Raw genomic sequence first — 27,637 nt, forward strand, 5'->3', positions numbered from 1 at the left:
CGGCAGGCGGGCGGGGCGCGGCGGGAGCGGGCTCGGCCCCGCGGGGCCGGTGCCCGAATTCCTTCAATCACGGTAGCAGCAGCGAGTCATTTCCTCTCCGCCGCCCCTTCTTTTTTTTTCTTTCTTTTCTTTTTTTTTCCCCCCCGTATCGTTGCACAGGCCGGTTGCCCTGACAAAAAGTGCCGCGTTGCTGCGGGGGGGAGCGCTCAGACGGCGACGGCAGCCCCGGCGAGCCAGGCTGTGACCCACTGCCTCGCTCGGGCGCCGCGCTGTGCCGTGCCGGTCCTGGGGGAGATTTCGGGGCTGGGGGCAGCGGTGGAAATAAAGTTTTAGAGCAGTGTCGAGGGGGCCTGGTTTCGTAAAGAAGCTCCCGAGCGTCCTGAAATCCCGAAGCCCTTTTCTCCTACTGGAGAGCACAGGCAATACACTGGGATTTACTCATAGTTCTGCAGTGCAACAACAAGGCCTTGGTTATTTAAATAAATTATTTACATGACTGGCATCGCATTTAAATCATTTTAACCTGTTCATCGCTAATGTTCTCCTCCTGTTTTGGAGCTGCATTTCTTTGATGTGCCTATAGCATTTCACAGCACAGGAAGTGTCACTGTTGGATGCGTACCTGGGGCTTTTACTATCGGCGAAACCAGTTTTCAAAATGATACTTGGAAACTGAGCCACAAAACTTCCTTTGGCATAAAGGCAGCCACACAGCTGTCTCCGTGTGTCACTTAGAAAAGTGCCTCTACTTTGCACAGCAGCAGGGGGATGGAGCTGAGCCCATTCCAGTAGGAGAGTGGAAGCGTTGCTCAAGCGATTAGCCCCACTGAAATCTGGGGGACCACAGCTGCCAAAAAGGAGCGCCTGCTTGGCACGCCACATTGGGTCTTCAGCCACAGCTTATGCCAAAAGGTTGCACGGGGCCAGGCGCAGGGAGTGACACGTGGGGCAGGGCAAGCCCTAGGAGTGAGGCATCGTGGTGGTGAATTGAGGATGGAGGTGATGGGCTTGTTTGATGAGTCCGGGGGCCGCCCGGCAGTGGCTCAGGGAAGGCCACACACATCATTGCAGGTTCTGCAAAACTTCTTACATGTAGCATATTTTTCATGGCGCATGCCACAGGCCAGAAAATAGGGTTGAAGATTTAAGGTGTGATTAGCCCAGTATACTTTAAAAGAATATATGTTTAACTGCTTGCATTTTAGAGGTGTTTGCATCTTGGCTAACAGTCTGTTTGCTTCACTTAAAAAGTGATTCCCTGAAAACAGGTTCACAGGAAAAACAATGCCTAATAATTAACTGGTGTATGGTGAGGTTAGTTGTTCTATTACCAAAAAAACCCCTTTTCATTTGAATGTTTTACTCATACTTTAACACCTTCACATATAGCACAGTTATTAATCTCACACTCTGACATTGTCTCTTTTCTAGCGCTGTGGTTATTATTTCTTAGCTAAAGTTTCAAAACTTCTGTTTATATCTTAAAGTTGGAAATAAAATATTACCCACCAGAAAGACAGCTCGTGTTGCAGAACATGCAGTTTTAATTTTAGTTAACTGGATAGAGCAAGTGCTGTCTGTGAAAAACAATAATAGATCTCTTTTTGCCCATAGATAGCCTCTGGGGAAATCCCTTAGTCATGTATTAAGTGAGTAGCAGAGTATTTCAAAAGAGTATGAGGTATTCAGAAATGGAGTAGAGGTAAATAAAGAGGTAATAAAGTCATAAGTTAGGAAAATGTGTCGCATAAAATGGTTCAATCATTTATTTGTTAGTTACAGGTTATTAAATATACTTGTCCTCAACCCTTGTCTGTTTAGACATATGAATGGCAGGCACATTTCATATTAGAGTTTATTGCATGTTAATGCTACCACTTACTGGCTTTACTTAAGTTAATTATAGAAACTGCTGCCTATACATATTGGGATCATAAACATATTCTCTAACAAGGCTGTCATTGGTTAGCTTTTTGTATTTATTCACAGTCTGTCTTGTTTGGGAGCTGTGTAGCTATTTGTTCTATTAAATGTACAAAACCAATAGTTTTCAAAATGTGTGGCATGAGTTAAAGATTTTGAGTATGCACTTGTGTAATGGACACAGCCTCTTGTTCTCTTCATTGTCCCAAACATTGTATTTTAATTTGAAACCTTCATTGGTTGAAAGTTTGCCAAATGTGTAATTCACCACTGATCTAACAGTATGAGCAGGTCTAAACATGCACAGTAATAAGAAGGTTGCCAGCCCTTTGCTTGTATCTGTGGATACCAAAAACAGCAGAACCAGTTCAGAATACTAGAACAACAGAATGCAGAACAAAATCTTGTTGTGCAAGTTTTAAAACTTTTATCTGTATAACCTTTGTAAAGATTGTAGTGTTTTTTGTGTGCTTTGTAATTAAGCAGCTCAGATCCTCATGTTCTGCTCCGTGTCTCATTATGTTTCTTTCTGCAGTATATACAGTAGTGATGATGATGAAGAAGATGTTGAGATGTACGATCATGATTATGATGGTCTGCTTCCTAAAGCTGGAAAACGTCATTTAGGAAAAACCAGGTGGACTCGTGAAGAGGTAAATATGAGTTCATTCATCTCCTTCTCTAGTGCATGTGAAAAGACAGAGCATGGATCAAATTTTTGTCTACCCAATGACTTCAGCGACAATCCCATTATATGAATAAGGACAATGTTTTTGACCCATTAGCTACAGTGTTTTTATTTAACTTTGGGGAGCATTGTTTTCTTTTAAATGAAATGCATAAACAGCTTTTTTACGTCCACCAAGGTCTACATTGCAGATACTTGAGTCTCTCTGTGATCCCAGTTGGAAAAACAGGTTAAGAGTCACCGGCAGTAGTGTTTGGTTGTTGCTGCTGCCTCTTTTTGTTTGAAAATGGTTGCTATGTGAGAACTGACATGTGTTTGGTGTCCCACAGCAGCAAACAACTGTGGCAGAAACTGCTGCAGCCCTTTTGTGCCATTTGAAATTGGCACTTTAATTGCAGCAGTATGATTCTGAATGGAAATAAATTGAAAACTGGAAGAAAGAAATCTAACAGTACCAAGATGCATTTCACTTTTGAAGGTCAGAATACATTTTAGTCACAGTACCCTTGTGTTGACTTTCCGGATAAATTCTGGTATCGAGTCTTCTGCCAGGTGGATATCCTGTAGCCATTTAATTGCTTTAAGTTTATTGTGAAGTATATTAATGCAATTATTAAATTATGTTTTGACTTTCTCCTCTCTACAAACTTCTATTGATATATAAACAGTGGCAGGTCACCTCTTGTAAGTTTTTTTTTTTTTTTTTTTAAATCATAGGCTGCTCTTACAGGGATGGATGTGGTTCTGATACGGCCTGGGAGGAAGGGATGGCTGTGTAACCCAGGGGCCACTTTCCTGTCACATGAACTGGGAGCGTACTGGGAGGCGCTGAGCAGAGAAGGGGAGGGGTGCTGCCCTCCTCTTATCTGCTGGGGCAGTTCCCTCTTGCGTTACGCTCTCTCGATCCTTCCCAGTTTGTGTGATTGGTTGCTTTTGTCTTTAGGGTCTATATTACTGGCCTTATCATTAAAAATAGTGGTGCAACTTTCTTGCTGTGGCAAGTATGCGAAACTCCCTCACAGTGATCAGTAGCAAAAAGGAGCTGTTACTATAATCGTGCGTTCATTGTACCCTGGTAGGGGATAAGCAAATTATTGGGACTTCTGTTACTTGCAAGACATTTGAAGCTCAAGACTGTGATTTTTAGAGATCCCAAGACAGCTGGGTGCCTTAGTGTTACTGAATTTCACTGTTAGTCACGTGCCTGGTGTCTAAACATCCATGCACGCCTGTAAATCCGATGCAAGAACAACACTTCGATTGCTTTGAGCGGTAAAATGGGAATGTGTAAGTTGAGTCACACAGAAGCATAGAAGAAGTCAGTCTTTCTCCTACAGCACAGTTAAAGAACCTGCCAAGATCCACAGGAGAAGAAAAAATCTCCTGATTTAGGCAATTGAAAACAAAAGAAGAATACAGACTCCCCCTCTTTAATCTCAGGACATGATCCCACAAAGAAACAAATGCATAAAAAGCTAGTAGTACAAATTTTGGGGGGATCCATTTCTTCTGCATTATAGGAGATTGCAATATCAATTACGTTTGTTTCTCTTAATGATTCAGGATGAGAAACTGAAGAAGCTTGTGGAACAGAACGGCACAGAAGACTGGAAAGTCATTGCCAATTTCCTTCCTGTAGGTGGATATTGGTTTCTGTTTCCAGTTCTAGTGACAACTCTTTATCAGGGGTTTCCAAGTAAAGGAAAGGGGAGTGGTTGTTTCACAGTTATATTTTCGCAGAAGATATAAAACCTCCGCAGGTCTCTCAGCAGTTTAGTTAGAGTGTTGTAGAAGCCCTTACCTTAATTTTCCTTTCACTTCTCAGGAAGGGTTGGAACACATCCAACAAACAAAAGCGGGGGGCACAGGAGTGTTGCACAGTAGATGCAGTAGATATGACACCGAAACAAAATGTCTCAGCACAGAGAAAAAATAGCTTTGATGAACTGCAAGTGCAGCTTATAAAATAATTTTTTGAGCTCTTCAGCTGTTGTAGAAATACTGCATGTGAAAGCTCTTTTTAAAAAAGACAGCTATTGTGCCAGATGGTGAAGGTTCAGTTTGTGTAGTTTTGGTGATACAGTCATAACTGCAGAAATGATAGAAATACTATCTCGTTCAGTGAGCAACTTGATAGTTGAGCACCTCCTTTTCAGACCTACTGTATCACTACCATATAATTTAATAATAGCAGTTGGCAGTGAAATTCAGGGAAGCAAGAGTACCTAGATAAGAGCACTATCACTAGATGTTCATCTTTTTAAAGAATGATTTACTTTGCATATCTCGCATTTCATTAGAATCGGACAGATGTTCAGTGCCAGCACCGATGGCAGAAGGTGTTAAACCCAGAACTTATCAAAGGCCCGTGGACTAAAGAGGAGGATCAAAGGGTAAGCAGTCTTCCATTCCATCTGATTAATACCTTAATAGTGGATTTAATGTATTTGGACAAAACTACTAGAGGTTTCAGTGGTGTCGACACTAACACGGCCTGAGGCAGGACTGATCCTATAATATCAATGCTAAGTATTTATACAGTGCTTTCTAAGTGCTCTACACAAATTAATTCATGTTGATTTACAACACTGTGATGCAGAAATGCAGTCTGGAAATGTCTTTACTATTACCAGACTTTTCCTTTTGGGTAAAAATATAAAGGGGAAATGGGAAGCCTTTACTGTGTATTAGCTTTACTGTGGTGATTTTGAGAAATGTCATTGAAAATATTGCTCTACCACAGAAAAATTGCATTGATTCATTATGCATCATTAAATACAGGCAGTTTTTATGTCCTTCTTTGAAGGTAATAGAACTCGTGCAGAAATACGGTCCAAAGCGCTGGTCTGTCATTGCTAAGCATTTGAAGGGAAGGATTGGAAAACAGTGCAGGGAGAGGTGGCACAACCATTTGAATCCAGAAGTGAAGAAAACCTCCTGGACAGAAGAGGAAGATAGAATTATTTACCAGGCACACAAGAGACTGGGAAACAGATGGGCAGAAATTGCAAAGTTGCTGCCTGGACGGTAATGACATATACCTTTAGCTCTTAAATAGGAAAGAAGAAAAAAGCTGCAGGCCTGAGCAGTCTGTTTCAGTTGCCTGGGGCTGCATAGTATAAATCAAAAATTTTGGACTCAAATTCTGGAAAGCCAATGACATCAGTGTGCATTTTTCCCAGTGGGGAACTGTACTGTTTAGTCAGTACGTGGAACAATATGCTGTTTGTACATGCTTTTAATCTTTGTCATAGGTAAAAAATCAATAACTAGAGCAAGACTCTAACACTTTCCTAAATATATGTGTAGTCTTATTTGTGCTTGAAATAGCAGACAAAATTTAAATTCACTGAACAGTGAAGGATCAGGCTCTACAAGTGGAACATAATTTGCATTCAGTTAAGGTATACCTTCAATGTGAAATCCAGTCTGTTTATTCAGAATGATTTAACAGAAGGTTGCCTCAGCGTTTGTCATTGCTCCTGAGTCAGTCAGACAGTTTTGACCTGTTAAAAATCGATATATAAAATAGGAGAAGCAGACTTCCTCAAACTCCAGTCCTGGAAACATTTGTCTCATTCAAAGTTTATGCACAACTTGCACATGAATTCAGAGATTCAGTGTCTTATTCAGTCTGCAGTAAAAGTGACTCAACATAAAGTGTAGTCAAGCACATAATGTAAACAAAGATTTTTTTCCCTTTTCATTTTTATTCTTATTATTTGGTGAAACATCTTCAAGATCCAAATGCAATGCTTAAGATTGCAATATGCTTTTAAGTGGGCATTCCATAAGTTTCTTTTGCCTTCTAGAAGAAAACAAGAAATGGATCTACTGCTTGGGAAGTTTTTCTGTAGCTTCCACACATCACAGATATGTCTTTCAACAATATTGTGTGATGGTGAGGTTTTTCAAATAGAGGAGCTGTTTCTAAGTATGCTCTTACAATCTCACGAACTTGATAAGAAGTTTTTATAAGCTTTTTCTGACTCATATATTTGAGAATTTGAATCTCAGTTTTTCTGCAGCTGAGAAAAATCATAACAGTTTTGTTTACTGAACGTGTGTGTATAGCATGATGCTGTCATTGTCTAGGTGGCCTGCCAGAAAGCTGTTTGGAAGTTAGTCTTTTCACAGCTGTTTTCCGCAGTCTGTCTTTCCAGCAAGGAGATACAATAAAGCTCCACTGAAATATTAAGACTTACAAATGCGATGTAGACACTCCTTAGGGTAGCTTCAAAGAGGGGCTTAGCTGTCACTGTCACCTCATCTCATGGGAATGAGGTGAAGCCAAAGTTCTTAATTTCTTACAGTCTGAGAACTTAAGACAAGGGTTAGAGGTTGCTCCAAAAAGTATTTAAATAACAATAGCCCACCTGTCTTTTTTTCCCTACCGTTTATAGTGAACATCTTTCTTGAGAAGTGGAGAGTAGCATTTTCAAAGGTAGGGGCAGGTGGAAGGTCAGAGAAAAGCACTAGGTTTTGAACAGAAACGCTCGCAGCAGTTCCCTGTCACGTGATTTCAGCCTGAATTTAAAATTCTCGTTGGTAAAACTCTTCAAATGTATGTATTCCTCTTGTAGAACTGATAATGCCATCAAGAACCACTGGAATTCTACCATGCGCCGCAAGGTCGAGCAGGAGGGGTATCTGCAGGAGTCCTCTAAAGGCAACCCGTCCTCAGCAGCCGCCGGGTTTCAGAAAAGCAGTCACTTGATGGGCTTTGCTCACAATGCGCCTTCTGCCCAGCTCCCAGTAGCCGGCCAGCCCCCCCTGAGCAATGACTATCCCTATTACCACCTCTCTGAGCCACAAAACGTAAGCTCCTGGAAATGCTTCTTTCCGTTTGGCTTTGGGGAATAGGTGGATGTAATTTGGCCATGGGTGATTTGAGCAAGGAGGCAGGGTCCTTTTGCCAGCCTTGGTGGATGGGGTGAAAAAGTTAGTAAGCCCTTTGTGTCGCTGTTCAGCAGGGCTCGTATGTCTTTGATGTCAGGCAAGGACTTCCTTGACTAAAGCAGGGATGAATATACATACGTTTCAAATTGGTTGTTGGCGTTGAAGGGATGAAATGGCATGCAGCGTTTTTAACATCTTATAAGGGAAAACACCAACTCAGCAATGAAAATGTATTGAGTACCATGTCTTATAGCGGTGAATTTTACCCTTGTTGAAAATCAGTTGAATCTGGGTAATTCTGTATTCTATGTCAAAATCTCCCCCGTTCGCTTTAGTAATATTCTGTTTGTGGGTTGCCTGTCAGAACCAAGTAAACAAGTATTGTTTTTAATCTGATTCCTTTTCTATTAATGATTAATAATGAAACAAGCTGCTGCTTCAAACAGCTACATTATAGAGTTTTAGATTATAATAAAATGCATCTTTTGTATTTTCACTTCAGTGTAGAAAATTGTACAAATGCATCTATAAATTATTCATCTTTTCTCATTCAGGAAGATTAGATACTTCATATATGAATTTTCTTTCTTCCGTTGTGTTGTATATTCCTAAGAACTGTTTAGTTTTCTCTTAAACTTCTTTGTTTTCTTGCTGTTCTGTCTCCATAGATTATAAATGTTAAGTACCTAAACCCAAATTTATCTTTAACCCAAATTCACAATGCAGGCCAGGTAATGTGATAGAAATAATAACTTTTAGTGTCTTTTGCTTTTTGACCTAGGTCCCTGGTCAGATCCCATATCCAGTAGCACTGCATGTAAATATTCTCAATGTTCCTCAGCCAGCTGCTGCAGCTATTCAGGTAGATAACTTGAACCTCATTTCAAGATCCAATTTGTTAAATGTTTGATATACAAGTCAAAATGTGGACATCGTACATTGAGGAAACATTTTAATGTAATAAGTGTGAAGAGAGAAAATGGGGAAGGTGGGGGAGTTCTAACATGGCTAATAATTGCTTCTTCTGAAGTGAATTTAAGACACAATAGTTGACATCTGGTGTGCTAGCTTTCACTTTCTCCATTTCAAATGTCTATACTGAAATTCAGCAGGGACTTTGATAGTGGAAAACACAATTGATGTTTGTTTCATCTTTGAGTCTAATTTGGCTATTAAAACCACAGGACGGCAAGCCATAAGCATTTTAGTTGCTACATCCTATCAGACCTTTATCTTTTCTTTTCCCTTAACTCTTAATTTCAGAGACACTATAATGATGAAGACCCTGAGAAAGAAAAACGAATAAAGGAATTAGAGTTGCTACTAATGTCGACTGAGAATGAACTGAAAGGGCAGCAGGCATTACCAGTAAGACTGTCACTGTGTGCTTGGATGGAGGGATAGCAGCATTACCCCAGTGCTTGTCTTTCTAACTTTTTATTCCCCCTTTGCCTTTGATACTAATCGAGGCTCTATATTTCCGTTTTAAAAGGATGAAACATAGCACATATATAGTCCTCATTTGCTTTCTGAACTCTTTTATAAAAAAGAATTTGCGGTTACTTTACTTTTGAAAAGTGGGAGCAGGGCTGGGCTCTGTTATGTTATGTAATATCGGAAACATGATGATGGTACTAAAATGAAAAATCCCACAGATCTTAAATCAGTAGGATCTGCATTTCTGAAAGTGTGCAGTGGTTCATATGATGAAAATGTAGTGCCTGTACATCTGATTTTTCTTCTCTGTTGTATTCTTTTCTTCAGCTGTGTATTATACACTTTGTAAGCTTCAGACTTGGTGCATGTTTGACAGTTTGTTTTACTTCTCTGAATAATGTTAGATCCTTCATAACTGCATGTGTGAAACAAATGCTGGCTATTACTGAATTCTTACACTTTGTTGTATATGCCATTGGATGTTAAGTGAAAACCCTGATGTAATTACTTATCACCGTCGCCAAAGCCAAGAATGCCCAAATCATCTTAGAAGATAGGTGATAGCCAGCAGATTCTTTTTTGGGTAATATTTAAATTAATAGTAAAACAACTGCATGCATGATACGTTAGTTTGGCCACTTTTTAACTTTAGTTAATGTTTTGCAATTTCTTCTGTTGCATGCTCACACTGGAAAGAAACTTCTGTTAATTTCTTCTTCTGCTTTCCTAACCATGTTGATTTGACAGCCTCTTCATTGCATTGGTGTAAGCTGTAGCATTAGACAGGGACAGAAGAAGAAAAGGAGATAAGCAAACAAAAGCAACTCTAACTCTTAAACTCTTTAGCCTACTACAGTGCTGAGCGCTCAGTAGGGAACTCCTGCCATTTCTTGCTTCTCACAGAAAATGACTTACAGTCACTTTTTGAGCTTTTTGGAGTAACACAGTATGACTTACTTAAATATTAGTAGTGATATATGCTCATAATCCTGGTAATCAATACTGAGGTAACTTTGGGATAACAAATACAATGCTGCTATTACTTAAAATGAGATCTTACGCTGATGAAAGGAAACATCTTGACAATTGTTTCATAGGCATAAGTTTTTAGATGATGATGCAACTACTTTTATCTTTCCTCCAGAGGCATCTGACACCTTGTGCAATTTCATTGCTAAGTTCCTTCTGCCTTTTTTCCCCCCCTTTTCTTTTTTTTTTTTTCCCCTTCTTCTTCTTCCTTTAGACACAGAACCACACATCAAACTACCCAGGCTGGCACAGCACCGCAATCGCTGACAATGCCAGGACAAGTGGTGACAGTGCACCTGTTTCCTGTTTGGGGGAACATCACCACTGTACTCCCTCTCCACCAGTGGATCATGGTTGCTTACCTGAGGAAAGTGCATCCCCTGCAAGGTGCATGATTGTCCACCAGAGCAACATCCTGGACAATGTTAAGAATCTCTTAGAATTTGCAGAAACACTCCAGTTAATAGACTCCGTAAGTAGAGCCGTCGCCTCAGGTGGATTTGCGTGTGGTCAAGGACTAAGGGGAAAGGAGCTGGGAGCGTCCTAAATCTGTTTCTTTTTCCTGAGTAGCTTCTAATTGCTACAAGAGCTGAAGCTTGCCTTCTGAAATAACAACACACGGTTGTTCGTAAATGAAGCCCTCGAGTGTGGATGCGTATGCTCTTTGTGGGTTTCTCCCTTTCCTGCTGCATCTCGGTATGGGAGTGTGATTTTTAGCATGCTACAAAGTAGGAGTTTGAAACAGTTTCTTACTACATTAAATCTCCTTAAAATAAAATCAGAGACACCAACAAACATTTTAAACAATTAAATGATACTTGTTTGTATCAGAAGTGACACATGCTGTAGGTTCATGTGAGGCTGTTCATATATCTGCGTTGCTTTCTAAAGGTTTTCCTTGTGGCGTCTATAGCTGCTTCTCAAAGTTTAAGGAGCTTGCCTGGCATATCTAAAGAACTGGAAACTGTATTTAAATACCAAGCAGCTGATTACTACTACTATTGACATTGGCCTTTTTCATTATGGTCTCTCAGATGCTATACGTAACAGAAGTAGCGCATTGAAATGCATTTGTTGGTGGCACCTTACTTGAGCAGCAACAGCGTGTGCCTCGTGCAGGGCCACTCTCCATTCAGCACGTCCTGAGCAGTCATGCTGGTTAGAAGGAGATGGACTTAGCTTAGAGTCCGATGCATGCATTTTTCTGTAACGAAAGGCACTGTCTTCATACTGAGCAGCTAATACCAGTGAAAGAGTAAGGACATCATTTGACTCATTGTAGGAACTCAGTTGCCAGCAACACTGGGATGTTAAGCAGTTTGATATACTGAAGGCATACATTAAAAACACAAATAAGCATTCACAGTATTACTCAAATAAACAGGGTCAAGCTGCCTTGAATTGGGAAGGACTGTTTTTGTTGTTGGTTACTGGCATATCTTAGCGCTGTATTTTCATGAGGTGGCACTATACACTGTCTTATAGCTCCGTGCCTCCCACGTTGTTTCAGGATCCTTCATCGTGGGGTGATCTCAGCAGTTTTGAATTCTTTGAAGACACAGATACTTCGGCTAGCAAAGCTCCCTCAGGCAGAGCCGCGCAGCTTCAGCAAAGAGAGGCCAGTGCTTGTAGACCTCACGGACACCCCATCACAAACTTGAGCAAAATCATGTCAAGTCAGGGCTCTCCCAGCTCACCAAAGTCCTTATGTGCCTCACAGTGCAGCGCAGCTCCGTGGGTCCTTCTTCGCAAAAGGAGAGGGCACTCCAGCCCCTTAGCCAGTGGCCACAGTAGCACCTTGGTACTAGCTGACGTCAGCAGCTCAACTCCTAAGCGCTCCCCTGTCAAAAGCCTGCCCTTCTCTCCCTCGCAGGTAGATCAAGACTTCTGCACAGATGTTACTAATTCTCAAAAGTCACCACAGTGTTAACAATTTAGAAACTAATCCTTTGGAACAAATGACTAATTACCGTTGCGCTTGCTGATTTCACTCCGTGTTTGAATCTTCTCACTGCTCTTAAGTCTTCACTGCTGAGTTTAGATGATCAGCAAGTTAACTGTTGATTCTCTTTTTTTCGAATTCATATGTGGGGGTTTTTTTTCATTTGGATCATTTTTGTAGGGGAATGTGATTCTTGCTGTGCTCTTGCTGTTAACTCCTTCAACTACTAGAGTTTAACATTTCTGATCATTTGTAATACTTTCCATCTCTGTCCACTTACAGTATGATTCATTGACCTAGAAAACCCCAAACTGCATTTAAATAGCATTCAGGTTGTGAGACAAACTGACAACAACCAGCAAATTCAAATCATGGCTCTTCATCCTTAACTCAAGCCACGTGGGGTGGGGTGGAATAGGAATGAAGAGAAAATTGGCCTGTTAAAATTGTCTGATCTGCACTTTGAAATTCTTATCATTTGTTGCTTTGTTTCACAGCTGTAGCTCTATTTAAACATGTTCTGTTTTTTTGCTTGCCTGTGTATTTCTGTTGATTTAGTCTTCGGTTTGGCTTTGATCCTTAAAGTCAGAAAAACACTATTTCATTGAAGATTATTAAAAGATTGCATGTAATGGTTTCCTGCTGTATCTCCACTTACGTATTTTAATCATATATTATTTATCCAGTGAAATCTATATTTTCATACGTGCCATGCTTTTGAAAAGTTTATTTTAATCTGATACAAGTAAGTCCAGAAGGTAGTAGATGTTATAGCGAATCTTTATCAGAATAAGGGATACAGCTACACTCACAGATTCATAGATGTTAGAAACTGGAACAATTTTTTTAGGTTACTAAGTGGAGTCCCTGCAAAAGTAATTTTCACTCCTAATACCACTCCCTCCTTTTCAGACAGAGATTTCCATTCCAGAGCACTCCGTGCACCCATCATGGGCCACAGTTTTTGTTTTATGCTGTGAATATGGAGCACTTTGTTTGGACAGCGATGATAGGAAATTTATTTTCCGGTCATAAACACTTTATTTAAAGTACCTAGATTCTCCTGATAACTTTCATAGAACTTAGCCCCATTTCCTGTGGGTTTATTCCTGAAACATCCCTTCTTCATTTTCACTCGGTTCTTACATAGGCACATTGCTCTTAATATTAATTGCAACTTATTTGCAGAAAACCCAGATCAGGCTTTTAAGATTTGGCTCTTTAAGTGGTGGAGAATGTCTCTCATTGGAACAGAGTATCATTTTGTTTATAAGGTCCCTTTCTAGAGATGAAAGGTTTTGCTTCCTGAATGCCCCAACCAAACTGTTCGTTGAACTTTTTTTTTTGCCACGTAGTCAGGTACCCCACATGCACACACCCGTATTGTAGGTTCAGGAGAATCACTTATGTCAATGAGAAGGAAGTAATTTATTTTTCTTTCATCCTATGAAGTCAACTTAAAAATGAGCCTGGTAATCTGGATGTTCCTACTGATTTTCCCTTTCCCTATTTACAGTTCTTAAACACCTCAACCAGTCACGAAAACCTGAGCCTGGACAACCCCGCTTTAACTTCCACCCCAGTGTGTGGCCATAAGATGGCTGTTACGACACCGTTCCACAGGGACCAGGCTTTCAAAACTCAGAAGGAAAATCATTTGTAAGTCTCTCACAGCATTGTATTGTCAGATTCATGAGGGTTTGTTTTGTCAGTTTTGGACACAACCAAAACAAAATGCTGGGTGACTGTATGTTTCCTGCAGAGTTGTTTGCTAGTACCTTCAGATTTTTCTTAGTTCGGAATAATACTTCCATTTTATAACTACCAGGGTAGCTTATTAATAAGGAATAATTGTGCATATAGACTCGCCTTTTTTTTGAATAAAGTCATTCTGCCTTATAATAGTTAAATAGATGTTTTTCCACAAAACCAGGACGGCTACTTGTAAATGCATTATATGATTGCAGGAAAACATGTAGCAAAGTCTTAGAGCAGTCATTGCCTGCATGCACATATTTTTGCAAGGGGTTAATATTTCCAAACACATTCCTTTAAAGTTTTTCTGCCTCTTTTTAAAGTTTCAGAACTCCAGCAATCAAGAGGTCGATATTAGAGAGCTCTCCAAGAACACCCACTCCATTCAAAAATGCACTTGCAGCTCAGGAAATCAAATATGGTCCTTTGAAAATGCTGGTAAGAAGGAAACAATGATAAAAGTTGCTTTGATATTAGTGCAGAGGGATGTTCTGGGACTCATATATAACGTTTCTTCCTTTCAGCCTCAAACTCCGACTCATCTCGTAGAAGATCTGCAGGACGTTATCAAGCAGGAGTCTGAAGAGACTGCAATCGTGGCTGGGCTACATGAAAGTGGACCCCCTTTGCTGAAGAAAATCAAACAAGAGGTAAATGCAAACTTACCTGAGGCAATTTAATTCAGCAGTCTTTGCTGTGAAACTTATACCAATACCTTTGCTGTTAAATAGCGATGTCTTTTTCTTTCATGTGAGCCCCAAGATCTTAGTGCTGGTTCTGTATAGTATACTAGGAATACCTAATTCAGCTCTCATTGATTTCCATAGAAGTCTTTCTGCTGTTTTCAGCAGGGGTTTGCTTGGGCTGTTCTAATGCAGTTTTCATTTGAAACTTAAAAAGAAAAAAAATTAGACAGGAATTTGGATTGAATCCTTCCAATATTGGTGAAAACTATAGAAGAACCCCACAGGGACCAAGCTACATGGAGTGACTTAGAAACCTGAGCATTTGAGGACATTGCATTATATTACTTTGTCACTAAAATTCCAAAAATACATACGTTGTCCATCTCCTTTAGGGGATTAAACTCTTGAATACTGACAGAGAGCTGAGTGCAAGTATTCAAAGTTTTATTAGATGGTGTTCTTTTGAGAACCTTGAACATTTTTTCTGCAAAGAGCAAGGTTGCTGTAAAGGATTACACTGTAAATCTGTGTTATGCACAACTGTGAAGAATATTTATTCAGCCTGTTAAAAATTTGACAGATAAATCTCCTTCTGATCAGTTAGATGCTGCATTTTTTCATGGTGCCTTTCCTGCTTCCAGGTGGAGTCTCCAACAGATAAAGCTGGACATTTTTTTTGCTCAAACCACTGGGAAGGAGAACACCTGAACACTCAGCTCTTTACACATGCATCTACTATGGAAGATGTGCCAGTAAGTACAAGTTTCCACGCCACCAAATGATTTTTCAGTTTTACATCCCTGTCCAGTTCTTAAATGCAATGGCGAGAATAGTTTATGTATGACCTTCCTAACTAGAAGGCATTATTCATTATTTACGTGCTGTTTTTCTATTCTCAGCAGATAAGAGGCAAAATCTTTCTCTTAATTAGATCGTTGCAATGCCTATAGAAGGTAGCAGAAGTTGCAGCCACTGTGCAGCCTGTAGTCTTTGTAAAGAACATGCACTTACAGGACGTCTGCACCCGTGTTTAAAAATGACTAGGTTACGGAGTTAAAACTGTTAAAAGAAAAAGGGATTGTTTTGTGCAGAGGAGCTCCAGCATGCGCATGGTTGCATGTGCTTCCCTGGGACTGCTCAGTGTTATTATTATTACTCTTGTGCTTAGGAGTGTCACCGGATGAAACCCTTACGCATAATAGTGCTCCTCCAAAGTCAAGCCTCAGGGACTGCAGGCTCAAGTGTGCTCCTGCACTGTCATGACAGTGCCCAGTGTTACATGATGGGCAGTCAGGCTGGTCTGCTTTTAATACATTCAGATTTAGTTTCTTTTCTTGTTTTGTTGAGCTATTGAAAACTGTTCTTTTCTTTTTTTTTTGTTCATTTGTTCAGAATCTTCTTACTAGCTCCATTTTAAAGATGCCAGTGTCAGAAGAGGACGGTAGTTTTCACAAGACATTTGCAGTACCTAGGAACAGGCCACTGTCTAATCCGCTGCAGGTAACCATTCTTCGATAAAAATGCCTTCTGTGGGTGTCTAATGCTTTCTCGCAGACTGATCTTAAGTTTTCAAGTATGGAAGAATGAAACATTAAGGTGAATAGCCTCTAGTTCAGGATCTCACTTCACCTGCGTAGCACAAGGACACAGTGGCCACAACTATGCCAGGAAGTTAAATCGGGCTAAGGCCTGTGCGTGGGGTATTGTAACTCGGTCGACTCCAGAAGTAAATTGGTGGGATAGTCCCTGGCACATGTTCGCGTGGAGTGAACCATCACTCCCCAAAACAATTTGCAGGCATGGCGCAGGAATTAATGTGGGCCAGAGGCCTTTACCTATAGACGTCTTGGGTGCAGCTCTCCTGCTTTGGAGAGCAGGAGAGTTTGATGGTGCAACTCTGGCCAGGACATGTCAGTCGGCCTTGGGCTCGAGAGCAGACTCTGGCAGCGGCTGGTTTGCAGGCACAGATGTAGCTGGTGTTACCAGCCAGCAGCTGCCAAACCAAATCCTACAGCAGAGGGAGGCAGCCAAGCTGATCTTCCCTGGAGCTCAGAATAAGATCATACCAGAAGTACAGTTGTCATTTATCGTTCAAAATGGTCCCGTAAGTCTTATGCCCAGTTTTATGTCTCAGGGTCTCTTAAGCGAATTAAATGTATGATTGTTTTAATCCAGCCATTAGGTTGGATTTTAGGTGCTTATGCTTTTCCTAAGTGTTAACAAACATATACATTTGCTGTACTTTTTAGTAAACAAATAGCTATTATATAGGGCCTGATCCGTAGCCCACTGAAGTAATTAGCAGCCTTTTCATCAGTTCATGTGGATTTTAGATCAGGCCCTTAGCAAGTCATTCAGAGAGTGAAACACAGTATAGATAATGATTAATTGTCCTGCCACCGCAACCCTTATTTTTGAGGTAGATGAATAAGTAATTTTATATCCCTTCTCCATGTGGGCAAATTCAGGCGAAGACAATCTTTCCTTACAGTGAGTCAGTGTCACAGAGGAAATTATAACTGCATAGTTTCTGACTTTCGGACAGATAATCCACATGGCTAATCCCTCTTTCTTTCCTCTTTCTGGAATTTACATTAGGAGGAGTATTGGTTATTTACAGTAAAATAAAATGAATAAAATCTGGTTTTGGTTAAGCATCTCTAGTCTAGCATTATAAAGCAATATACTGAAATTTTACACATGTCCCTGTTTTTGCATTTTGAACATCAATAACATTTGCTGATGTCAGTACCAGGGCTGTGTGAGAACTGCAATTTTAATTTCATAGGAATTCCACAGTTTCATCACCTGTTTTCTCTTTGAAATATGAATGAAATAGTCTGAAATTAAAAACAAACCATTTCAGATGACGGGTTACAGAATTTGCAATGGAGCAGGTTTATATTTTGCATGACCAGATCATGTGATTGAAAAGTAGCTTTGGAAAGCCTGGCACCAAAATCCACGTCTCCCCTGCGCATGGGGATGTCTGGGCCAAAAACTCACACTCCCTACTGCTTGTTTGCTCTTTCCAGCCTCATGAATYGCGTTTCTTAGCTGCATCGTGGCAGATGGCTAAGAGGAAGGTGTGAAGATTCGCTCTCTCCCTGCTGTCCTAGGGGTTAGGGCAGTCACTCGGGGCACGAGTTCAAAGCCTCTCCTGGCGGAGGAGCCCCGGGTGCCCGTGTGCTCAGCACTGTGGCCCTGCCAGCATGTGGCCAGTGCATGAACTCCAGCACGTCCGTAGGTGTAGAGCAAAATTTTTTGGTGGCTAACCAGAGTTACGTTGTGGACTGTCCCGTTAATGGTAGTTGCCTGCATTCTGCTTGTAATAGAAATGAAGCGTTTGAGGTGCCTGTAAAATAGGATCTTTTGATCTCTGGCATAACAATGTTACGTTTCCTACTATCTAAAAATAATTTTACAAGCTGCTGTAAACGAAAGGGCTTATTTAACCTTCTCGCCCAACTCATGCTGATTCTGGTCAGGAAGTTTACACAGTCAATTTGTGGGCCATTCTGGATCCCATTCTTCAGTCCTTGGTCAGGAAAAACCTTTATAATTTTGCTTGAAGTTAAAAGTCAGTTATTCCCATTGTTTGTCTAAAGAGGACTTTTCCTTAAGTAGGAACTGAGTAAAAAATGACTTTGCAACTTGTCTCAGTGCTTAGAACCTGTTAGACTGAAAGAAAAAGCAGTAGTAAAAAGCCTCAAAAAAACATTTGGTATGCAGCATCTTGGTGTACTAGGATGAACGTAAAACTGTTCTCCCTGCTGGTCAAGAAATGTTGAGTGCTTCAGCTGAAATATAATTGTAAATGAAGAATGAGGCTAGAGGTTTCTGTACTTGTGGCACAGATAACTTTTTTCAGAGTGAAATGTAGATGTTTTATAGCAGTGCAGTATTGAATGTTGATCATTGCATGGTCTGAATTGGACTTAGTGCCATGGGTAAAATCTGCTTCATCTCCAGGGAAGTTTGCTTGACCTCACATGAGAGGAGCATTTGGCCCCTGCTGCTCTGAAGGCATTTAGGGTAAATGTGTGGGTCTGCTTTGTGCCGGTAGGAGTGTGCTGCTGCCGCCCACCCAGCGCTTCTCCCCGACCCCGCAGTAGGAGCACGCGTGCATAGTTAGGACAGACTGTGTCTGAAGGGCACGGAGCAATTGGAAATGTTAGCATTTGTACTTGATTTTCCCTTTCTGACCAGTTTTCAGAGTAGTACCACCCTATGCTTACTAGTACGTCATTTGTTTTGTTCCATATACGCAAAAACACAGAGCTATATCCTTTGAGTCTAGGCAGGTAGAAATGAAACACTGTGGAACTCATCTGGGTGAAATTTAATTGTATCTGCATATGTTTACATTGCTGCTGTTAATATTTTGGGCCTGATCCCATAGTTCTTACCTAGGCAAATTTTCACTGACTTCAGTCCAAGTAAGGATTATAGAGCATTTTGCACCTTGGGATGTGTGCATGGAGAGGGAAGAGAGAGAGAGAGAGAGCACACGCTCTAAAGTTTTTTTTTTTTGCGATATGTTTGGTACAAAGTTCCTAAAATTATGGGTTTTTTAAATTTAAGCTTACATAAGAGGGAAGTAGTACATTATCAGCTTGCAGTATTTTTCATTGCTTTAATAATTTGCACTGTGTTTACTTAAAGAAAAAGATACTTGACTGGCGTTAAACTCAGCAGTGTCTGATTACTTGCCCTTTTGTTGCTCACCTCCAAAGTAGGCAAGAGTAACAAATATTCAGAGCAGCCTCAAAGGTTTTTTTTTTTTTTTTCACTGCATTTTGGATGCACAACCTTCATGCAGCTTGGTAAATGATAGTTGATGATCGTATCAGATAGCACGATATGAATCACCATCACTTAGAAGGAAGAGCATGTCACATAGCTGAGCTTCAGATCAGGGCTGGATGGGGATTGTGCCAGCTGCGTGTTGTTGACCTCCCACGTAGGCAGACGTGGCCTGACGTGAGCAGACATGGCAGAGCCATCCCCCCGTTCGTGCAGTCTCAAGGACATGGCACCTGCACCTGGGTGCCACCTGCGCTGGGTCCTGGGAAGAAGGAGGGTCCCCTTGCTCGAATGCACGGTGGGGATGGGCTTGCAGCATGGACCACCAGCACCTGCTCCTGCCTCCTGCACAGTGCTGTGCCATGTCTTCAGCTGTCTGCATTTGGCGTGTGAGGCCAGGTAGCTAGTTAGAAAAAGTCTCCTTAATAAACCCAAGAGGAGTTTGGACTTCATCTTCATTTGGTCTCTGTGTTAAGTCCCTGTAAAACGCCACGTGTAAAAGCGGCTGTGTGTAGGATCATCCTGATAAGCTGTGAAGGTTCAGCTGCATTTTTGTCCTGCATGACAAGTGTCATGGTTGGGCATTGGGTATTCCTAGCAGCAGGCACAGGGGATGTCTCACCATCCCCATGTGTTTGCCACAGGGTGGAATTAATCTTGCCCTTCATTGCGTGGATCCCAGACACTTTTGCTGTGTATTGGTGGAGTTAGTTACAACCAACATCCTATATTGTTGTCACTCAAACAATACCCCATTTCACTGCAGGGCAAGTATGGCCTCAGTAGAAACTTTGAAGGGTTAAGATTTTGGTAAAATGTATGAAGCCCTTATTGAGGCAGACTGATTATCTGTATTGAGCATTTGCTTGAGTAGCACCTGGTAAGAGGTGGTTGAGTAAAAACTATACTTTTAGCCTTTCCTGTGTAAAAGTCATGCTTTATTTCATATTATATTCTGTAGCCAGTCAAATAAGTAACAGGATATAAAACAAACTATCCTAACAAGTACATTTTAGCAGATAGAAAAGTAGGCTAAATCATAGACCATCCACCTAACTCTGCAGGCTATCAAAAGACACCATGAAATGGAACCTTTTAAGAAAATAGCACTGCTTTGATATCTTCTTCTCCCAGTAACAAAGGAAATAACATAAGGTAAAAGCCCTGCAAGCTAAAGAGAGTGTTCTTAAACCCTTAGCTCCTGTCACTTTCCATTTTTTAACCACAGACTGACACATTTCAGCTCGAATTTCCTGACTTTCAGTGGTTTGTGTAACCATCTTCATTTTCTTTAAAGAGCAAGTTTAAAGGATTTTAAAAGAAACTGTTACCTGGTTAACTTTTTCAAGGGCGTGAGCTGACATTAACCTTAATTTTCTCCATTTTAAAAAGTAAAATGTGGAGTTCTGTTTGCAGTAGTAAGACAAAATATACAGGCAAGGCAGTGTGCTGCCTTCAAGCAACAGTCTTTGGGAGGAGCCTGTCTCTGCTTTTCCTCCACAGCTTTTTTGGGGCAAGAAGATTACAAAGTCACATATTCTTCTTTCCTTAATCAAGGGGAGGGGGGGAACGCAGTGCACTCAAGCCGGGGGAGGTTAAGATTTGCACAGCAGGGAAAGGCAGCCTTGAGGTTTTCCCTCACTCATGTTACCACTTCTCTCTCTGGTGGCCGAGCTGTACACGAGCTGGGCTTTGCATGGCTGAGGGAAGCAGGAGGAGGTTGGAAGTTAAAGTCAGTCATCGCCTGTTCTGCTCTCTGCCTGGAGTAGATAACAGTCTCTCAGCTTTCAAAGGCTGCAGCTGAAGAAAAGTGACAGCTTGACACTCAGCCATTTGCAGCAATGTGTTTTGACCCATGAATAAAAAAATTACTTAGGGACAAAACTAGCAAAGGTACTGAATATCCTAATGTGAGTTGCAGGTGCTCAGCATATTTCCATATCTCTCCCATTAATCTTACTTGGAAAGCTCATACATCTCAAATAGGAGTTTTGTCTGAGTAAGGGCTGCAGCGTTAAGCTCTTAAAAGCACCACAAAATACCTTGTTCTAGCATTGGTACCAGGCTTATAATAAAAGCTGAGAAGTTGGGCCATCTTATTCTCTCACATTTAGCAAACTACATTTCTGAACAACTGGATAGACCACAGAGTTTAGGAAGAGGCTGCCCCATGTCCCAGGTGGGAACTAATGATGTGAGCAGAAATAGTGCTCTGTTTCAGTAGATGAAGTAGAATTGGTTTATGGTTGCTTGAGTTTGTCGCTAATCTTTACTATCTGGTCTTGATAAATAAAGGGCTTCTCTTGGTTCGGCATCCTTACAGAATACAAAAGCCAAACTATTGTACATGGTAGGCATCATTTTCTGCTAGGAAAATGCTTTGTTTAGGGCATTGATCCCATTACTGTTTAGGAAAGAACACTGCATTTCTGTTTTAAGCCTTCTTTTCAATGGCGTGTTCTGCAAATTATCCATACCATGTAATTCTAAGGGAAAACTGGCACGAAGGGCTGCTTCTTACAGTAGAGAAACAGGATAAGATACCTTTTAGTAGCCAGAATATTTTAAGCATTTTGGCTCTTTTATTTTTAAATGCCAGTACAACTAGTCTAAATTCATGCAAATGTGTGTAACACCAATAACTTTGATGGAGTTGCTAAAGATTTCTGTCAGCACAGCTGAGATAAAAATTGCTCCTAGAGAGTTGAAAATCTATTTTCTAAAACAGTTCTTTGCACAAGGATTTTTGCTACACTCCCATCTGTGTGGGAGCTCTGTACTGCAAGACTGCAGCAACGTTTGGTTTTAGTATCCACTGCTAACAGGCTGGGTGTCATAATGCAGGAACTTTCTTAGGCCCTGCAGACAGCACATGAAAAGGCAGTCCATGCTCTGAGTGCAGAAGGACTAGTTCTGTTGGAAAAGCACCTTTGCACAGTCTTTTCTTCCCTTACTCTTGTCTGTTTTCTCTAGATGGTCCAAGTTTTTATTGAAAGTGCTTTAACTGGATATCCCAGTTAAAGCTTTGACAGTTTGTTTACAGTTCACATCTGCCTGAGGGCAGTTGATGGCATGTTACAGGATAAATGAGGAAGTTCTGTTGCCAGGAGAAGGATGTGCTAGTAGGATTACTGATGTAAAAAAAAAAAAAAAGACAGCAGGGAGAATGGCATAGCTAGAATTGTACCRTGAGTCTGGAATTTTATGCTGTGGGAACTCGTATTAGCTTATCTACCCTCAATTTTAACATACAGAGAGAAAAAACTCTGTGCGAAAAATACAGCTATGGAAATATCAGCAATAGAAGGTTTAAATTCTTTTAATTAACAGCTAAACTAAGAGTAGACTCCTGCTGTCTGAGCCAATAAAGAGCCATACATGGAAAGAATCCTGCCATGGAGATCCCTTTCCTTCCCCACTGACTGGGGATTTGGGTACCAAAATGAACACCTCATGCCTAGATGCCTGCAGTTAAGTGGAATGAATCCAGTGCATCAATGAAAACATGCCCATCAGTTTCAGTGGGTTTTGGGTCAGGTCTTAGGGCTCCTAACTACAAAGCTTTTGTGTTTCCATGCCTTGATTTGCAGAGTTGGACCTTTAAATGAGGGTGGAAATATAGGGGATATAATAAGCATTCTCTAAAAAGGAGCATTTTAGTGTTTGATTCTGAACAGTTTTCCTGCTTTTTGCTTGACTCTCTTCATGTTTCTTTTCCCTTTTGATATGCTTGGTAAGCTCCGCTTTCTGCAGGGTGCTGACACTTTTCTGTAACAGAGCCCTGTCAATACTTGCTGAGATGTTGGCATAGAAAGGGGCATTGTGCTCCTCAGTCTGCAATTTGCTTTTCCCTTTTTGCTAAGTGATTCCTTAGGCTTGTGTGCTCAGACCCGGAAACATGCTCTGCCTGGGTCGTGAGACCCAGCGCTCTGTGCCAAGAGTGGAAGTAAAATTTCTCGAGTTCAGATGACTTTCACACGTGCCTCCAGTGCTGCACTGCAGGGCTGGCAAGGCTAAGGCATTGTGCTTTGTTATGTGTTTGCTGCTGAGAGTCAAGACTTTAGAAAGAAAATGTTTATTAAAAATGCCTAGTTTAAACGTTATCTGAGATCCAAAGGACAAATTTGAAACTTTGTTAGTAGTGATACTACTACTTTGCGTCCAATTCTGCATTCTTTACTGGAGCAAAACTTCTACCAACTTCAGTGAGAGTGAAAAATTAGTCTCTTTTTATAAATTGTTTTTAGGAGAAAGAAGAAGTGTAATGTATGTCCTGGAAAATAATACAAGGGTGAAAATTCTATTGGATAGATTCTCCCACAGTGTCTCTACAGCAAAACTTGAATAAGTCGGTTTAAAAATATTCATGTTATGGATCTAGTTGATTCTCCTGTAGTTTCCTATGTCCGCTCCGCTCTGCTTCCCTGGGGCACTGGAGACAGCCGACACCAAAGAGAGGGCAGAGGGTTACTGCGTGAGCGGACTCTGCTGTTCTGATATCAGGTTAAATGAAGACCAGGCTTTAAGTAGAATGAGTGACATCTAGCAGCCTGCTGAGATGTTGGAGATATCAGGATACAGATTGTTTTTTTCTTTTTTAAACACATGGCTGTTAATACAAAGAGCCCAGTGTAGATACTAACAATTAAGACAAGTTTATGAAATTGGGATGCTCTTTGCCTGAATTTAGTTCCATTTTTTAAAAATTGACATACTGTGACAGATGGACTTTTGCTCGCATATGTTTTCAGCTATTTAGGGTACTGCTGAACTCGCTTTTCTAGACCAGTGCATTGAAGCTTTGGAAGATCACAGGGAAATATTGGATACATTTTTGTCCTTTGAAATGATGGATGTTCTGGAACTGCCACCTGCTTCTGAGGTGTATAGATCAAATTTGACTAAGTAAAACCAATGGCATTGTACCAGAGATTAATTTGGACCCTGATGCAAGTGCCTCTAAAATAATAGGGTAAAATATTCACAGGTGCCTATATCCCGCTGAGGATCAATAGGGGATTGTAGGTTCCCAGCTGACCTAGGTGCCTTTGAAAAGGTTACTCTGGAAGCTGTGTAACCAAAACATGAAAGAAGCTGTGGCACGTCGCATGCATGTCTGTGGCACATGAAAAGTATGTCACACCTGCTCTTTGGCTGCGGTGCATACCCCAGGCTGAGCCACCACGCAAGGTATACAGCCAGGCCAGGTCAAACCCATGTAGGCAAAAGGTAGCATGTTTGTTCACTTCACAGATGCTGCTGTCCCACAAAAAGCTACAGAAGCTAGCAATTTGAAGCCTGACCTTGTTCTCCTTCCCCACAGGGAGCTCCTTCTGAAACTCAACAGTTTTGTCTGCAAAAAAGCATCAAGATCAGAGACATTTAGAGCTTGTATACAGAGAAAAGAAAGCAGTGTATAGGGAAGGACAGCAAATGTTTGTAGAGGACTGGCATGCTTGCCCTCATCTCGGTCACTCCGCTTACGTGCTCATTGGAGCTGTCTCCTTTAGACTGTAAACCTCCAGGGCAGCGAACGTTCATACCAAGACATTGACCAGGGTGTAGTTTTGAAAAATTGTCTATATTTAATATGTCATCCAGCCTTTTACTCTACATATGTCTCAGCTAACATTGTTTCCCGTCAGAACAATGTTCTCTGTACATGTAGGCTAGAGAATAACATAAGGCTCCTCTTACATTGTTGGCAACTAGAAGGAGCAGCATAAAGAGCCCTGGCTAAGTGGCCCACTGGCTGCCCAAGCCCGGGCAGTTTTCCTCTTAGCAGACAGTTTACAGTCAAGTAATTATGTTTCACCCAGTGTCCTAGATGCTGGGAAGGCTTTGGCCATCTGGTTGAGTAATATAGATCTTCAACTGCAAAGATGATCCTTGTCAAAAGCAGAGGAAGACAAGAGACAGGTTTCTCCTGACTTGTGTTTGTTGATGGATCTTGGGCTTAGACCTTCCTAATCTTCAACAATACTGTGATCCCCTTCTTGGCAGACGGCTTGCAGTTGAACGCGGTTGTGCTTAGCTTTTTGGAATGCAGGCTATTCATACTATTAGCTCTATCTAATAATACAGTTTTTATTCCGAGTTTAGTGAATATCTTGATGCGAAAAACCAGACATAATGAGTAACTGAAAGAGTTCAAGAGAAAAAAAAGCTTGTGTATAAGTGTGTGTACTGGTAAATTCCAGGAGCTTTGAAATTTCAGTAATGTTCATAGCTCAAGGCAATGAGAAACATTTCACTCGTGTAGTTACTAAATAAATACAGTGTGCACGGCCCTCTGTGCAGATATGTTTATCTCATTTTAACATTATACTAAATGGTGTCTCTAACCTCCATAAATACCACAAGAAGTGAAATGGCTTGCATGATAATTAAAATGTTGTTTCTGCCGAGAGTCTCCCCCCCGCACATCTTCTCTTTTGCCAAAGGAGCTCTGCTGATGGGCATGTGCTAATCACCATGCACAGGTGAAGGCAGCTTCAAGCAGGGGCCTTGCTGGTAGCTGTGGTCAGGCTGTCAAGATTGTCAAGTCTGTTTAGGGAATACAGAGGCAGAGCAGCTGTATTTCTAGAGTGAAGGCTCAGCGGTAATTTGTGTGTGGTTATAGCACTGAGCATTATAATTGAGGGTTTTAACCTGTCTGTGGCCTGTTGACTGTAAAGTCCACCTGCAAATAAATTCTCTTTTTAGACCTTTCATGGAAAGGAAAGATTAAAGGCAAGGCTATGAATATGGCCTTGTAGAGAAGAAACGCTCTAAATGGGAGCTCAGGAGATCTGAATCCCAGCCTTTCTGGTGTGCTTTTGTGCAGGTCCCCTGGTCTTCTTGTGCCTCAGGTCACTAACTCAAAAGTGGGGGTAATATTTTTTCTCAGCTGTCTGTCGTGTTTAGATTTTAATTTCTTTGGAGATGGGACAATATCCCAGTGGGTGTTCAGGCAACACTTACTCACAGCAGGACCCAGCTACAGCTAGGGCATTCAGGGGCTCCATGATCTTCACCCCAAATCTCTCTGCCTGTTTTTAATTCAGCATTTGAACAACACTTGGGAGTCAGCATCCTGTGGAAAGATAGAGGATCAGATGGCCCTTACTGATCAGGCACGCAAGTACATGACCACGTTCCCAACCCGGACTCTGGTGATGTAAAAGGGTCTACGGAGAAGCATTATGGTTTTCAGAACACTTCGCCTTCACTGGGAAATTACTGTTCCTCTGCATGAAAACTTTTCATGAATGGGAGAAGAGCCTATCTTTGTTGTGGTACAACAGTTGGGAGCAGCACGAAGTGCATTTAGTCACTGAGCATATATATTCTTGTTGGATTTCACCCAACTTAAGAGGTTGTTTGGTTTTTTTTTGAATAAATACTTGCCTAAATTATTAGGTATTAAGTTTTAATCAGTTATTAATGATCTTAAATGCAGACTTATAATAAAGGAAATTTTTTTGTACTTTTTGAGATCAAGCAGACCTAATACACCAGTATTGTTATTTCAGTGATGTGCTATCCAGGGGTGGGGTTTTGTTTGTTTCTTTTTTTTTTTTTAATAATAAAAGAGCAGGTACTCAAACAGATTTATTTTAAATCACTGAACAAAATGCATTGGTGTAAAATACTGAAGTGAAAAGCATTACTACAAACGCTAGTCTGTGCAAAGGGGGAAACTGATCAAGATCGTGAATGCTCAAACATCCATGCCGCTTGAAATACTCTTTCATTCTGTTATGGTTCTAGACCATTATACATTGTGTGTTTCTGTTTGGGGGGGGGGATTTTTTAATTAGCTTGCTTTAAAAAATATTACTGTATGAAACATAGATTTATGAGAAAAATTATATTTTTATTCAGTAATTTAATTTTGTAAATGCCAAATGAATACTGTGTTTTGCTGCTACAGACCTTAGCGTGTAGACATGCTGCTAGTGTAAAAGGAGCAGTAGAGCTTTATATGGAAAGAAAATAAATGTTGATGTTAGCTAATTTGACTATGCACTAGCATTTCAGACCTTTTTATTTTAATTTTTTACATCATTTATATTTTTTCCCTTTTTTTTATAAGCAATATTTTTGAACACTGTTCCTGGGAGATTTTTTTTTTGTCTGGATGTGTTATTTTGTTTCTCATTGGTTTGTAACAGCATGCATTGCACCTTCATATGTTTGGGAGAACACTGTCTTGTTCATGTTGTCTGTTTTGTTCCATGTCTAGCTAATTGTTCCCTAACTTGGGTCTTGTGTACTGAATCAGGTTCTTAGAAATATATGGTTCTTTGTACTGCCATACCAAATCTTTATCGATATGGCAAAACACTGATTTTATTTTATTTTTTTATTGTTTTTTTAATAACAGCCTCTGACTTTGCTGCCTTAATAGCATTTGGTGCAGCTTCATCTGCACTTAATTTTTTATACGACAATGTACTGCCTTGTAGATAAATAAAGTGTGTTCTTTTT

General features: G+C 40.8%; 1 protein-coding gene across 1 annotated transcript; it reads left to right on the forward strand.

Moving 5' to 3' along the window:
• Positions 1-2,420: 2,420 nt before the first annotated feature.
• Positions 2,421-27,637, forward strand: MYB (MYB proto-oncogene, transcription factor). Its single transcript, XM_026074222.1, has 14 exons — positions 2,421-2,576; positions 4,175-4,246; positions 4,912-5,004; positions 5,418-5,638; positions 7,195-7,429; positions 8,292-8,372; positions 8,774-8,878; positions 10,191-10,448; positions 13,435-13,577; positions 13,997-14,111; positions 14,198-14,323; positions 15,001-15,111; positions 15,752-15,859; positions 26,212-27,637. The coding sequence occupies exons 1-14, from the start codon at positions 2,421-2,423 to the stop codon at positions 26,326-26,328; spliced, it is 1,941 nt and encodes a 646-aa protein (XP_025930007.1). The 3' UTR covers positions 26,329-27,637.

Source organism: Apteryx rowi, unplaced genomic scaffold (assembly GCF_003343035.1).
Source record: "Apteryx rowi isolate R43461 unplaced genomic scaffold, aptRow1 scaffold_381, whole genome shotgun sequence".
Classification (NCBI taxonomy): Eukaryota; Metazoa; Chordata; class Aves; order Apterygiformes; family Apterygidae; genus Apteryx; species Apteryx rowi.